This window comes from Grammomys surdaster, unplaced genomic scaffold, assembly GCF_004785775.1.
Source record: "Grammomys surdaster isolate TR1022 unplaced genomic scaffold, NIH_TR_1.0 349, whole genome shotgun sequence".
Lineage (NCBI taxonomy): Eukaryota > Metazoa > Chordata > Mammalia > Rodentia > Muridae > Grammomys > Grammomys surdaster.
The window spans coordinates 326558-339549 of NW_021604768.1; the positions used below are offsets into that span (position 1 = coordinate 326558).

Sequence of the window (12992 nt, forward strand, 5' to 3'; positions counted from 1 at the left end):
CACAGAGGAGTCTTGAGGGTGAAAGGTACACTCAAACTCCTGCCCTTGTTTTTCTCTTTTAGTTGGCATCATGACTGTGTACCGATTGACAGGAGCCCCATGGCTTCTCCTGTTACAGCTTTCTGCTCCCTCTTCTTCACACCAACACCCATATTGGGTTGGTGAGTAAAAGAGCCAGGTATCATGATGACTCCATATTGGAGATCAGAGATCCTGGCATTCAAGAAGGATTTGAGATGCCATGCTATGTCTGTCCAGAAGGCCAGGGAAGGAGCAGAAACTAAAGCAGTGGCTTTGCCCTGCTTGCTGGCTATTGGCTTCCTGTGGCTTCTGCCTTATCTGTTCTTCTGCAATAAGAACTTTGCCCCATTCAATCAAATGTCCACACCTACACCCATAAGGGTACAAATTCCTGCCTGAGCCAGGCAGATCTGTTCAGTTTCCTGCTGTGAGACTCTCATCTTGCAGCAGCACAGGTTTAAGCCTGAGATTCAACCATGTCATTTGATAACCTTCCTGATTTGCTGTTTGTTGTGGCCTATGGACTCCTTCTTCTTCTCCAGCCTGTGCATGGTGAGACTATCTTAGCAAGCAGAAGGGACATGGGTCAGAGCTGTCTGAGTTCTGTAAAATCAGAGGTTGAGCTTGTGGGATGGAATGCAACAGGGAGGGAAAAGGAGCTGGTGGAGAATGACAGATGACAACATGGGGATACTGTGCTTGCTTATGTCTCACCAGGGCACACAGGGGTCAGAGATATCTGAGATTAGCACATACTAAGGAGGCAACAAGGACAGAAGAGGAAACAGGACAAGTCCCACCTCTGTATGTGGTTGTACCTAGAAATGCTACTGAACATGCATAATGAATATGATTCATTCATAATGCCAAATGGCTCTGAGCCTGTCACTTTGTTGAATATGGAAGAGCCCTGTCAGTTTGCAGGAAGGTCAGTGGACAAGGTATCTGTCCCTAGGTGATCCAGAAATCCTCCTTTCCACATCCTACTGTAGAACTGAGACAACACAGATTATCTTCCCCATGTATCATGGTGATGACAAGGTAGAAATTCCCAAGTGTGGTGCCAGCTGATGACATCTCTCTACTTACAGGTGAGGACTCAGCCAGCCCCATCAGGAACACACACACAGGCCAGGTGAGAGGCAGCTTTGTCCATGTGAAGGACACTAAAGCTGGTGTCTACACTTTCCTGGGAATTCCGTTTGCCAAGCCTCCTGTAGGACCACTGCGCTTTGCACCTCCTGAGGACCCTGAGCCATGGAGTGATGTAAGAGATGCAACCTCAGAGCCAGCCATGTAAGTTCTGGGACCTAGGGGACTCCAGGCCTATACTCTAGGCCACAGTGAAGTGCTTCCTCCACCTCAGCTCTATAGCAGTTTTCTTCCTGTGCTCAGGGGCATCTCCAATGCATGTTTCTGACAAATGTATGAAGGATTACAGTACAAAAACCATGCCAGCCTGCTGGGTCAGAGCTTGGCACCTGTAGGGAGTTAATTAAAGATATTGCAGTAAGGAGCAGAGACTGAACCCATTCTTCTCTGTCCCTGTGATCATTCATTGTCCCTGTATCTTGACTAAGGAAAAGTACACATGCTTCCAAGTGGAGACTATGTGGAATTAGGAGGTACCTTATTGGTACTTGGAAGTGAACTGAAGAATTTCTCAATATTCTATAGAATGGTATTGTCCATTCATTCCTATAGTTGCTATGTGTGCACAGTATCTTATGACCCAATATATTTGTTTTATTTCTGTTGCTGTGATAAAATATCCTTGGATAGCAAATTAGTGAATACAGATTTTATTATGGATGACAATTCAAGCATATAATCAACCATAGGTGGGAAATCACAGAGACAGATGTTTAATAAGCTGATTGCATCACATTCATAGTGAGGAACAGAGTTTAAAGGTCACAGACATGGCTACTAACCTTCACTTACCTTCTCCATTCTTATACAATCCAGCAGCCCCTTCCTAGGGAATGGTGCCTCCTACCATGTGCAGATATTCCTATTGCAAAGAACTTTATCAAGATAACTTTCCACTGGCATGCTGATCTCCCATCAGGATAAAGACAATCTCTTAGTAAGATTCTTTTCCCAGATAATTCTACAGTGTGTCAAGTCAATGATCAAATCTAACCACCATGCCAGTATTTAGATTTTATATATAGAATGATTGAATATTGGAACAGAAAGCATATAATTTTCAGTGAGGCTGTCATAAGTCTCTATAAAGTAGCCCCCTAGAATATTACTATGTATACCAAGGCCTCCATCAAAAAATTTGTCTCTATTACCATTTGCACAGGACTGATGGCCTTTAATGTGGTAGGGACTTTAAAGAAGAATCATGTCAGCAAGCCATCTTGGAAAGCAGCAGTTATGGGTTCCTAACAGAAAATTCATACTAAGATATAGATTTGACCATCATACACCTTGGAATTCCTGACTTCCATTTTCACTAGGTGTCTGCAGACTGATATGATGAACTTAGGGAGTATGGAGGAGATGAAGCTGACCATGCCTCCTATGTCTGAGGATTGCCTGTATCTCAATGTCTACACACCAGCCCATGCCCATGAGGGTTCTAACCTGCCTGTGAGTGTCAGGCTATGGCCACTGGGAACAGGTCATTTATTTCTGTGGAGGATGTGAGGGAACAAAATAATTCCGAGCTCCACCATAGTTTAGATCCTGATTAGTAATCTTACCTGACTGAGTTCAAAAAGGTCACATCAGCCCATTGTTAACTGCTTAAATGTGTGTGTGTGTGTGTGTGTGTGTGTGTGTGTGTGTGTGTACGTAAGAGTCCTGGAGCTCTGGAAGGTAAGAGGATCTAGCTTTCAATTTAAACCAGGAATTCTATCAATTTGGCATACCAATTCAGGTTGGTGCACAACAGCTGAATATTGACATCACCCAAATTTCTAGCAGCAAGTTATCTGTTCGGCCAGTTAGATCTGATGTCCATTCTGATTAGCAATCAGGAAAGTCACTTAGGAAGACCCTCCAGTTTTTGTTCTACTTAGATGGGTCTGAGAGAAAGAATGACTTTAATTTAGATCTGGAGTCTAATCCATGCTGAGATTTTCTGTTGGCAAAGCAGGAATGGAAACATGCTCACAAGCCTAAAGCTCCTCATCTGTGGGTCACTTCTGAGATCCTGAGATCTGTTTGTAGGTCGACCTGCACAGCACAAAGCAGTTCATAGTCTAGTGGGCAGTTTAGATGAGCTTGGGATGTGTGTGGGCCCCCTGGCATCTGAGTTGTTGTCTCCAGGTAATGGTATGGATCCACGGTGGTGCACTGGTTATAGGATGGGCTTCCATGAATGATGGATCCACACTGGCAGCTACTGAGGAAATAGTAGTTGTCTCTGTCCAGTATCGCTTGGGTATACTTGGCTTCTTCAGGTAAGCCTGGGACTGGGCTGGGTAAGGCAGACTCAAGAGTACATGGGCAGCCATGCATTTCTTCTTCCTGCTACTTCTCAGCACTGGAGACCAGCATGCCAGAGGCAACTGGGGATACCTGGACCAAGTGGCTGCCCTACGCTGGGTGCAGAAAAATATTGCTTACTTTGGAGGCAACTGTGACAGAGTCACTATATTTGGTGGATCAGCAGGAGGCACAAGTGTGTCTTCCCATGTTGTGTCCCCCATGTCCAAAGGACTCTTTCATGGAGCCATTATGCAGAGTGGAGTGGCCCTGCTGCCTGACCTCATTTCTGACACTTCTGATGGGGTCTACAAGGTAAATACCCTCAAGAACACCAGCCCCTAGAAGGCTAACTCAGTCATTGCCCCTGGAGATCTGGTGTTCAGTTAAGTGAATTTTATATATGCTGAGCAAGCTATATGACAGGAATTTTCTATCCAGTATTTCTCTCATTGGCAAAAAAACACTTATGCATGGTTTCCCAGTCGGTTTCTTATCATTGTGATAAAGATGATTATGATTACCAAAAGCTCCTAGAGGAGGAAAATGTTTCAGCTCACATCTTATGACTTGTCTTTAGCAAAGTATGCACTCAGGCATGTACATGGAGGCAAGACCTTAATCAGAAGCCAAGGAGCAACATGCTTACTGGCTTGTTACCCATGACTTCCTCAGTTTGCCCTCTTATACAACCCAGAACACCTACTCATGGGTGGCACTGCCTACAGTGAGGTGGGTTCTTCTGCATCAGTCATTTCTCAGGAAAATGCCCAGATTTGCCTATGGAGAAATCTGATAGAGGAATTTTTTTCAGCTGAAGTTCCTCTTTCCAGATGATCATGGATTGTGTTGAGTTGAGAACAAGAAATCTAACAAGAACACATGAATTGAGGGAAAGGGCCAGCTGGTAAAAATATTTGCTGTGCAAGAATATGGTTCCAAGTTTAAATTTTCTGAACCCATACAAAGCTGATGGTGGCAATAAGTGTCAGAAACCCCAGTGTTCCTATGGCAGTATAGAAAACAAAGACAGAAGACTCCTGGGACGGTCAGAAGCCAGCTAAGCTGGTGTAGACAAATGCAAACAAGGGATATATTGACATGTAATAGCTGAGACTGTTCTCTGGCCTTCATGGGCAAAATATGCTACACCATACCTATTGTCACCCATAAGTAATACACACACACACACACACACACACACACACACACACACACACACACTAAAGTAACCACAAAACAGTATGCAGATAGGATGGTCTTTCCCAGCTGTCACCTCTGAGCAGCAGAAAATTTGAAAACTCCCACTTCCTTTTTTCCTTTTTTTTTCTTTATTTTTAAAACAAATCATAGTTTTTACTTATTCACACAAGGGTTACAAACACAAAAAGGCAGGACATGGGGAAGGGGGGTGACACCGGAGCATGAGTGTTCAGGAATGGTACAGATATCTTTCAGAATAGAGTATTGGCTGGGTGAAGTTTCAGGGAACAGATCACTATGACTCTGCCTATGATTCACTTGTCCTTATTTATCTAAGTTGGTACTATCCTCCAAGATTACCTATCTACAAGGTCTATGACTACTCAGGCTGGTAAATTTCCACAAAAGCTACCTGTTGGCAATAGCTTATAGCCATCAGTTTCAATGTTTTTCCACAGAGAACCAAGATTTTGTGTTAGCAAACATGTATGACAGGCCTATTGCTGATTTTAGTCCTATGGCTGATTTTAGGCCTTCAGTGTATAAGCAGGGCTGCCCCTGACATCTCCTCCCTTCTCTAAGTATAGAAGGGATGTGGCAATTCTAAACTTGCGAAGGCGGGGATAGAGGCCTACCTCCAGTAATTGAAGGGGACCTTGTAATGGCTCCAGTCCCCCTGAGGTTGTTCAGTGAGGCATGAGGGCCATTCCCATCCCAATGTCTTTTTCCCGGATATTGGATATTTTTTACATCAACCCCTATGCAGTCAGGCTTGTCCCTCAGGAAACCAGAGAGATATTTTAAATTTTTATCTATATTCCCTTGCAGTGCTTAGCCTTGCAGCCTAAGCAAGAATTTAGATCACCAGTCAGAGGGGGTTCTGAGTAGCCCCTCTCTGCTTGGTCTAGGAGTGGAAGTCCCCTCTTTTAGGTTGGGTGGAGATGGGTTTTGAGAACACCCTAGATATTGTAACAATCTCATCTTGAGTTTCCTGGTCCTCCATAGCTGACTTATGATAATGTATCTGAATAGGTTTTGCTACCAAATTATCTATCTGTACTTTCACAAAGTTAGTCAGCATATTTAACGCCCAGGGACCAAAAGAAATAAGCAAAAATAACTCAATAAGTGGACCCAAGATGGGAGACACTTCCTCCTTTCATACACAACAAACAGTAGGATGTAGTATTTAGGGGTAATAACTTCTACTTGAATTACAGAAACTCTGATCCCTGCTAGGAGGGATGAGCTAACCATTGTCTGTTCCATTTACAGACAGTAGCCAACCTATCTGGATGTGGGGCCCCAGACTCAGAAGCCCTGATACACTGCCTGCGAGCAAAGAGTGAACAAGAGATCCTGGCTATTAATGAGGTTGGGAGAATTGTGTGTCTTGGAGGACCTGATGAACAGAATATGGAATTGCCATTGCTTACTACTCAAATGTGCTAACACGTCTCCATGATTTGGTGTCTTTTCAGTACAGTGTCCAAAAAGAGCAAAACAAGCTAATTATGATGTAAAGATTCTTCTAGAAACCCTGGAATGAAATAGGATATAGGGAATTTCTGTGGATAGTCATGGGCATTAGAATATTTATATGATTCATCTTCAGCACTGACCATCAATGCTGTGTAGGTCTTCAAGATGATCCCTGGTGTGGTGGATGGGAAGTTCTTACCCAAGCATCCTCAGGAGCTGTTGGCCTCTAAGGATTTTCATCCTGTCCCCAGCATCATTGGTATCACCTCAGATGAATGTGGCTGGGGAATCCCCAAGGTGAGACCTAGTTTTAAGCCCCTGAGAACATAACCTCAAATGGTAGATACTCAGAACTCAGAGATACCTTGATGTAGTTCCAAACCATCCAATACTTAAGACTATCCTCTGTTTCCCAGTTGATGGGCCTTGACCATATCATAGAGAAGATAACTAGAGAGACACTGCCAACTGTTCTGAAGAGCATTGCAGCAAAGATGGTGAGACAGACCTTGCCTCCTGTCCTGATAGAGAAGGTTCCTGTATATTTTTCCTAGATGACATGCCCAAAAATAAAGTGTGTGTGTGTGTGTGTGTGTGTGTGTGTGTGTGTTTGTGTTTCTATGGGGAATCAATGAAGAGCTTCTATTTTTCCCCCTACATCCTGTTTTATTGCTGGCCACATTAGAGGCTGCTGCCTCCTGTCATCATTCTTCCTGATTCCTTATGGTATAGATGCTGCCTCCAGAATGCAGTGGCCTGATAATGGAAGAGTACATGGGGAACACTGAGGACCCAGAGATCCTCCAAGAACAGTTCAGAGAGATGCTGGAGGACATCACATTTGTGATCCCTGCTCTCCAAGTGGCACATTTCCAGCGTGAGTACATCTGGAACTAGAGCAAGTAAGGGAGTTCTGAGATCTGTGGGACCCAGGTGAGCTCTGCAATGTCCAGGCCTATGTCTTGGTTAGGTCTCTTGTGGCAGGCAGCTTTCCTCCACTAAATCTTTATGTCTAGTGTAAAGGCTGGCATACTATCCAGGGCTAGAAGAGGAAACATGTTAGTTACCCTCAGTGTCTTCTCATCTCCTCAGCTGGGAATGTCAGGGTCTCTGTTTAACAAAGGTTTCCTGTGTCCAGTCTAGATCTCACCACTCAACTGTGATTCCAGATAACTGTAGGGCAAGGTTTCTTGTTATCAAAGGTTTGGCAGATAAGCTCCATATGAGAAATCATGTCAACATGTGTCCTCCCTTCCAGGTTCCCATGCTCCTGTGTACTTCTATGAGTTCCAGCATCTGCCCAGTTTCATCAAGCATATCAGGCCATCCCATGGGAAGAGGGACCATGGTGATGACCTTCTGTTCATCTTTGGCTCCTATTTGTGTGGGATGAATTGTGAGTCTTTCATGGTTTCCCAAAGCGAAATAGAGCATCAGATGAATTCCTGAGGGATTATTGAGCTCTCTGTACAATTGGGAAATTGAGAGTCTTGGAGGGGACAGGAGAAGTGTTCCCCATATCTGAGCTTTAAAAACAATGCCCAAGCTCCTCCCTCTAAAATATCCTAGAGTTAGAATATAAATCCTTCCCAGTTTGGCTTGCACTAGAAGGAATGAGAGCACACCACTGTAGAAATGAACCTGAGAAACATCAAGTAGTGCTTTTGATCAATCCTGTAATCTGAGTGAGAGGGAAGAAGGTATAAACCAGGTCTAGGGTTTGCTCTTGGGCTGTGGTTTCTATAGGAGAGCATGAGTTGGCATCTGCATGAGGAGGCTAGCACTTGGTTCTCCTTCTGTCTGCAGTTGACCTCACTAAGGAGGAAGAGCTGTTAAAAAGGAGGATGATGAAGTACTGGACCAACTTTGCCAGAAATGGGTGAGAGTACCTCCCATTCTCAACCTCATTACAGTTGGGTCTAATATGTGTACCATTAGTATGTATATGTCCTTAATTACATGATAGTCTTCAATCTAGGGCACACCCAGGCAGATACCTTCTACTTGTCATTTACTGTTCATCCCACAGAGGCTGTGTGGATGAGTCCCACTATTGTGGTACTGTTCTTTAGATTGTACTCTGAGAGAGAGACACAAACCTAGCCATCTGCCCTTGCTGAACATACAGTAGATATTGGTGGTGACAGTTGTATCTGTATCAGTACACCAGTCCATCTGGCCCCTGAGGCCCTTGGTCTGCTGATTCACTGCCTTCACCAAATAGGGGATCAGGCTTTGAGTCAGAAAGACTGTCATTCTTCCTTGCTGGGTGACATATCCACAGGAACCCCAACAGCGAGGGTCTACCTTACTGGCCTGTGTTGGACCAAGATGAGAAGTATCTGCAGCTGAATACTGAGCCTACTGTGGGACGAGACCTGAAGGCCAGAAAGATGCAGTTCTGGACCAAGACTCTGCCCCAGAAGATCCAAGACCTAAAAGGTTCTCAGAACAAATATACAGAGCTGTAATGTCCTGTATCAGGAAAGGTGTGTGATGTTGAAAGCAGATGGGGTAATTATGAAGTTTCAAAGTCCATTTATCTATAATCATTTGTTCGAACAAGTACATAAGCATTTCTGACCTTGGCATTTGTCTTTCAGACATGCATGAAAACCATTCTGTGTGTTATTCCTTATCATTGTGGACAAACTTTCATTAGAGTCAATAAAAGCTCTCATAATAGTGTGAATGTATGAGCCCAAAAGTACCCCATCTTCTTTAACCCTTCTCTGGACTAGGCTACTCCTTCCTTCCTTCCTTCTTTCCTTCCTTCCTTCCTTCCTTCCTTCCTTCCTTCCTTCCTTCCTTCCTTCCTCCCTTCCTCCCTCCTTCCCTCCCTTCCTTACTTTCTTACTTCCTGACTTCCTTCGTTCCACTATCTTCTCCCCATCCTCAGTTTTCTCTTCTCCAAGTACCAGACCCTATTCAAATGAAGTGGACTTTAGACCATGCTTAGAAATGCTTAGAAATGCTTCTGGGACTTTAGACCACAGGAGATTGTTTGCATCAATTTCTGTGTCCTCTCTCATCAAGTTCACATTTTCTCATATTTATAATTATTAGAAAGTCTGCTTTCTCTAAGTCTTTTTCCCTTCAGACTTCCTTTCCTATAAGATCATTAACAACAGATATGACTTATAGTATCTGTGTCCTCAGATGTGTGGGCTGAGATAGGAGGATTCCTTAAATCTGAGGCAAGATAACGAGACCCACATCTCTGAAGCAAAACAAAAATTATAACTTCAGTAACTTACAACAGTAACAAATGTACAGTCTTATAGATTGTGAAATTCCGGGTTGCAATGCCCACAGATATGCTGTGTGGTGAGAAACAGTTCTCTGGGAAATCAGTCTCAAGTATTCCTTCTTGTGCCCTCTCCTGGTAGGATGTGCAAACAAGGCCATTACAAAGATAATATTAAGTCCTTGCTGACTTGAACTGGGGGCAGAGAAGACCTTCTGCTCAGTGAGACTGACCACTTAGGATATTTCCATTCTATATGCACAGTAATGTTTGAAATTCCTACTGTCAGCATGTCTCTGCTCATCAGCTCTGTATAGACACACTAAACTGGGAAAAGGCACTTAGAATATGCTCTAGACTTTTAATTATTATCTCATCTGTGATATCTTGAGTGTGGATTGTGTTTACGGTGCTAGGGATTGATCTTAAACTTGTGCCTGTTAGGCAATGGTTCTACCCATGAACTACGCACTCAGACTAGTGTGGATTGTTTACATGCAATTGAGTTATTCTATTTTAGTTGTAAGGTTGACAAGCCATGAGTAAATTCTATGCTTCCCTCAGACACTTTTCCTGCCATTCAGTATCTTAAACGCTGCTTCACAGTAAACATGACATTACTTTATCTTACTATCCTGGGACTTGTCTTGAATTCAATATAAAAAGAATGTTTTGTGACTGGTTAGGTCGCTGTACATAATTTTTTGTTTCCTTTATTATGGAATGCCCACCAAGTGTGCACACAACATACTGTAACCTCTTCCCAGTCTATGAAAACTGTTGTCCTTGGTAACTAGCTCTTCTTTCTGAAGACATGGTTTTTATATAGCCTAGGAGGAGCCTGAACACATGATCTCACTGTCTTGCCTTCCTGAGTGGTTGGATTATAGAATTATAGGTTCAATAATCCCAGGTTTTGATTTTAATAAGTCTTATGGACATTTTCACACATGATATCAGGTTATCACATGTATTAAAATTTTGAATTTACAACCTAGAGCAGAACTGTTAAGTCATGAGACATGTGTTAAGCATCCAAAGCAGTTGTTAGGCTAGGGATATAGAAGTGGTATCAAGGGAAGCCCTGCTTATACACTGAAGGGCCAAAATCAACCCTAGGCCTAAAATCAGCAATAGGCCTGATAGATGCCTGCTAACACAAAGCCTTGGGTCTCTGTGGGAAAACACTGAAACAGATGCCTAGAAGCTATTGTAAACAAGCAGCTTTGGTGGAAAATTGCCAGGCTAAATAGCCATAGACCTTGTAGTTAGGTAACCTTGGTGGATAGTACCACCTTAAATAATGACAAATGAATCGTAGGGAAAGTAATAGTGACATGTTCCCTGAACCTTCATCCAACTGATACTCTGTTCTGAAAGATATCTGTACTCCCCCCTGAACATCCACACTCTTACATCATCCCCTTCCCCAAATCCTGCCATTTTTGTTTATATTATACCTGTGTGAAAAATTAAAAATTGCGATTTAATCAGACTATAGACAGATCGGCATTTCTTGCATTCATCAGTGTCTCCCATCTTCTCTTTCAGGTGACTTTGCTGGAACCCCGTTTAATGCCCTGCTTGACAGGACACAGTGGTAGACAGTTGTCCATGTATTTACAAGGCCCTGGGCACCATAAAAAATAAAATAAAGCCAGATCAGACAAAATAGGCTTTGAATCCTAGCTACTCAGGAAGACAAGAGGCTAGGGATCACAAGGTAAGACCTGTCTGAGATATAGAGTAACTCCAAGCAAAACTGGAAAATTTAGTTGTGTTCTGTCTCCACATAAAAAGTATAAAAAATGACCCATAGGTGATGACTGAGCACATTATTTTTTAAATTATTAATTATTATATTCATTTAAATTTCAAAAGTCCTCCTTCCTGGTTCCCCCTCCTTGATCCTCCACCCTGTTTCCCCACTCCTTCACCTGTCAAAGTATGCTCCCCTACCCACCTGCCCAATCCCACTTCTCCCATTTAGCATCCCTCTTCTCTGAGCCATCAAGCCTCCAAAGGAACAAGCACAACCCTTCTGATGCCAGACAAGGCACTCATCTACTACATGTGTAGCAAGGGCCATACACCAGTCCATGTCTGCTCTTTGATTGGTGGCTTAGTCTCTGGGTGCTCTGACGGATCTAGTTAGTTGACACTGTGGTTTTTCCTATGGAGAATCCCCTTCAGCTCCTTCAGTCCTTCATCTAACTCTTCCACAGGGGTCCCCAGGCTTGGTCCTATGGTTGGCTGCAAGTATCTTCATCAGTCTCAGTCAGGTGCTAGCAGAGCCTCTCAGAGGGCAGCCATGTGTGGTTCCTGTCTGCCAACACATCTTGGCATCAGCAATAGTATCAGGGTTTGGTATCTGCACATGGGAGGGATCCCAAGGTGGGACAGTCTCTGGATGGCCTTTCCTTCAAACTTTGCTTCATTTTTTGTCCCTAGATTTCTTTTAGACAGAAACAATTCTGGGTTAAATTTTTTGAGGTGGCTGGGTGGCCCTACCCCCCAACAGGATGCCATGTCTATCTACTGGAGGTGGTCTCTTCAGGTTTTATCTCTCTGATGTTGGGCATTTCAGCTAATGTCATCCCCATTGGGTCCTGGGAGTGACTTCGAAAACCTTTAATCCAGCACTTGGGAAGGAAAAGCAGGTATGTTTCTGAGTTCTGGGCCAGCCTCTTCTACAGAAGTAGTTCCCGGATGGCCAGGGCTACACAGAGAAAGACTGTCTTGAAAAAAAGTACAAAAAAAAGTCTAAAAATTTAATTTTAATTAGTGAGTTATAAAAGAAAGGTCATAGAACAAGGAAGAGGAGAAATGAAGAAAGGGAAGAAGGAGGAAGAGGAAGAAGAGGAGGAAGAAGAGGAGAAAATAGAGGCCTACATCTAAACTGAGAAAAGATTTTCACCAGCTCTACATCTGACAGAGACTCAATATCCAAAATATATAAAGAACTCAAGAAATCATATACCAACAACCCAAATTTTATTTTAAAAAGGGGTACAGAGCTAAACAGAATTCTCAACAGAGGAACACTTAAAGAAATGTTCAACATCCTTAATCATCAGGGAAATGCAAATCAAGGAAATTTTATCTGAGATTCCACCTTACAGCCATCAGAATGGCTAAGATCAAAATCTCAAGGGAGAGCACATGCTGGTTAGGATGTGGAATAAGAGGAACACTCCTCCACTGATGATTGGAGTGCAAACTTGTACAACCACTCTGGAAATCAATTGGGACTTTTCTCAGAAAATTGGGATAGTACTACCTCAAGACCCAGTTATAAGACTCCTGGTTATACCCAAAAGATCCTTGACCATCCCACAAGGACACTTGCTCAACTATGCTCAGTCAGCTTTATTTGTAATAGCTGGCAACTAGAAGGAACCCAGATGTCCTTCAACTGAAGAATAGGTAAAGAACATGTGGTTCTTTTACACAATGGAATGCTACTCAGCTATTAAAAATAAAGATATTGTGAATTTTGCAGTCAAATGGATGGAAGTAGAAAATATCACCCTGAGAGAAGTAATCCATAACTGAAAGGACATGCATGGTATATACTCATTTATAAGTGGATATT

General features: G+C 43.0%; 1 protein-coding gene across 2 annotated transcripts; it reads left to right on the forward strand.

The window, feature by feature from the left end:
* The first annotated feature begins 417 nt into the window (after positions 1–417).
* LOC114630970 (pyrethroid hydrolase Ces2a-like) lies at positions 418–11223 on the forward strand. Of its 2 annotated transcripts, none has more exons than XM_028779290.1 (13): positions 418–573; positions 1113–1317; positions 2493–2625; positions 3307–3440; positions 3522–3780; positions 5944–6042; positions 6307–6447; positions 6567–6647; positions 6883–7027; positions 7409–7546; positions 7957–8029; positions 8435–8639; positions 10949–11223. In XM_028779290.1, exons 1-12 carry the CDS (start codon positions 498–500, stop codon positions 8619–8621), a joined length of 1671 nt encoding a protein of 556 aa, XP_028635123.1. In that variant the 5' UTR covers positions 418–497; the 3' UTR covers positions 8622–8639; positions 10949–11223. The 2 variants fall into 2 exon arrangements, with proteins under 2 accessions (XP_028635123.1, XP_028635122.1); XM_028779289.1 differs by having other exon boundaries at positions 8435–8592; positions 10949–11209.
* The last annotated feature ends 1769 nt before the right edge of the window (positions 11224–12992 follow it).

Bases quoted from the DNA above. Each gene is read 5' to 3' on its own strand.
- LOC114630970 (XM_028779289.1), top strand. From the start codon at position 498: ATGTCATTTGATAACCTTCCTGATTTGCTGTTTGTTGTGGCCTATGGA. The intron at 6,648-6,882 runs GTGAGACAGACC...CTTATGGTATAG, and splicing joins AGAGCATTGCAGCAAAGATG to ATGCTGCCTCCAGAATGCAG. The intron at 7,547-7,956 runs GTGAGTCTTTCA...TTCTGTCTGCAG, and splicing joins CTATTTGTGTGGGATGAATT to TTGACCTCACTAAGGAGGAA.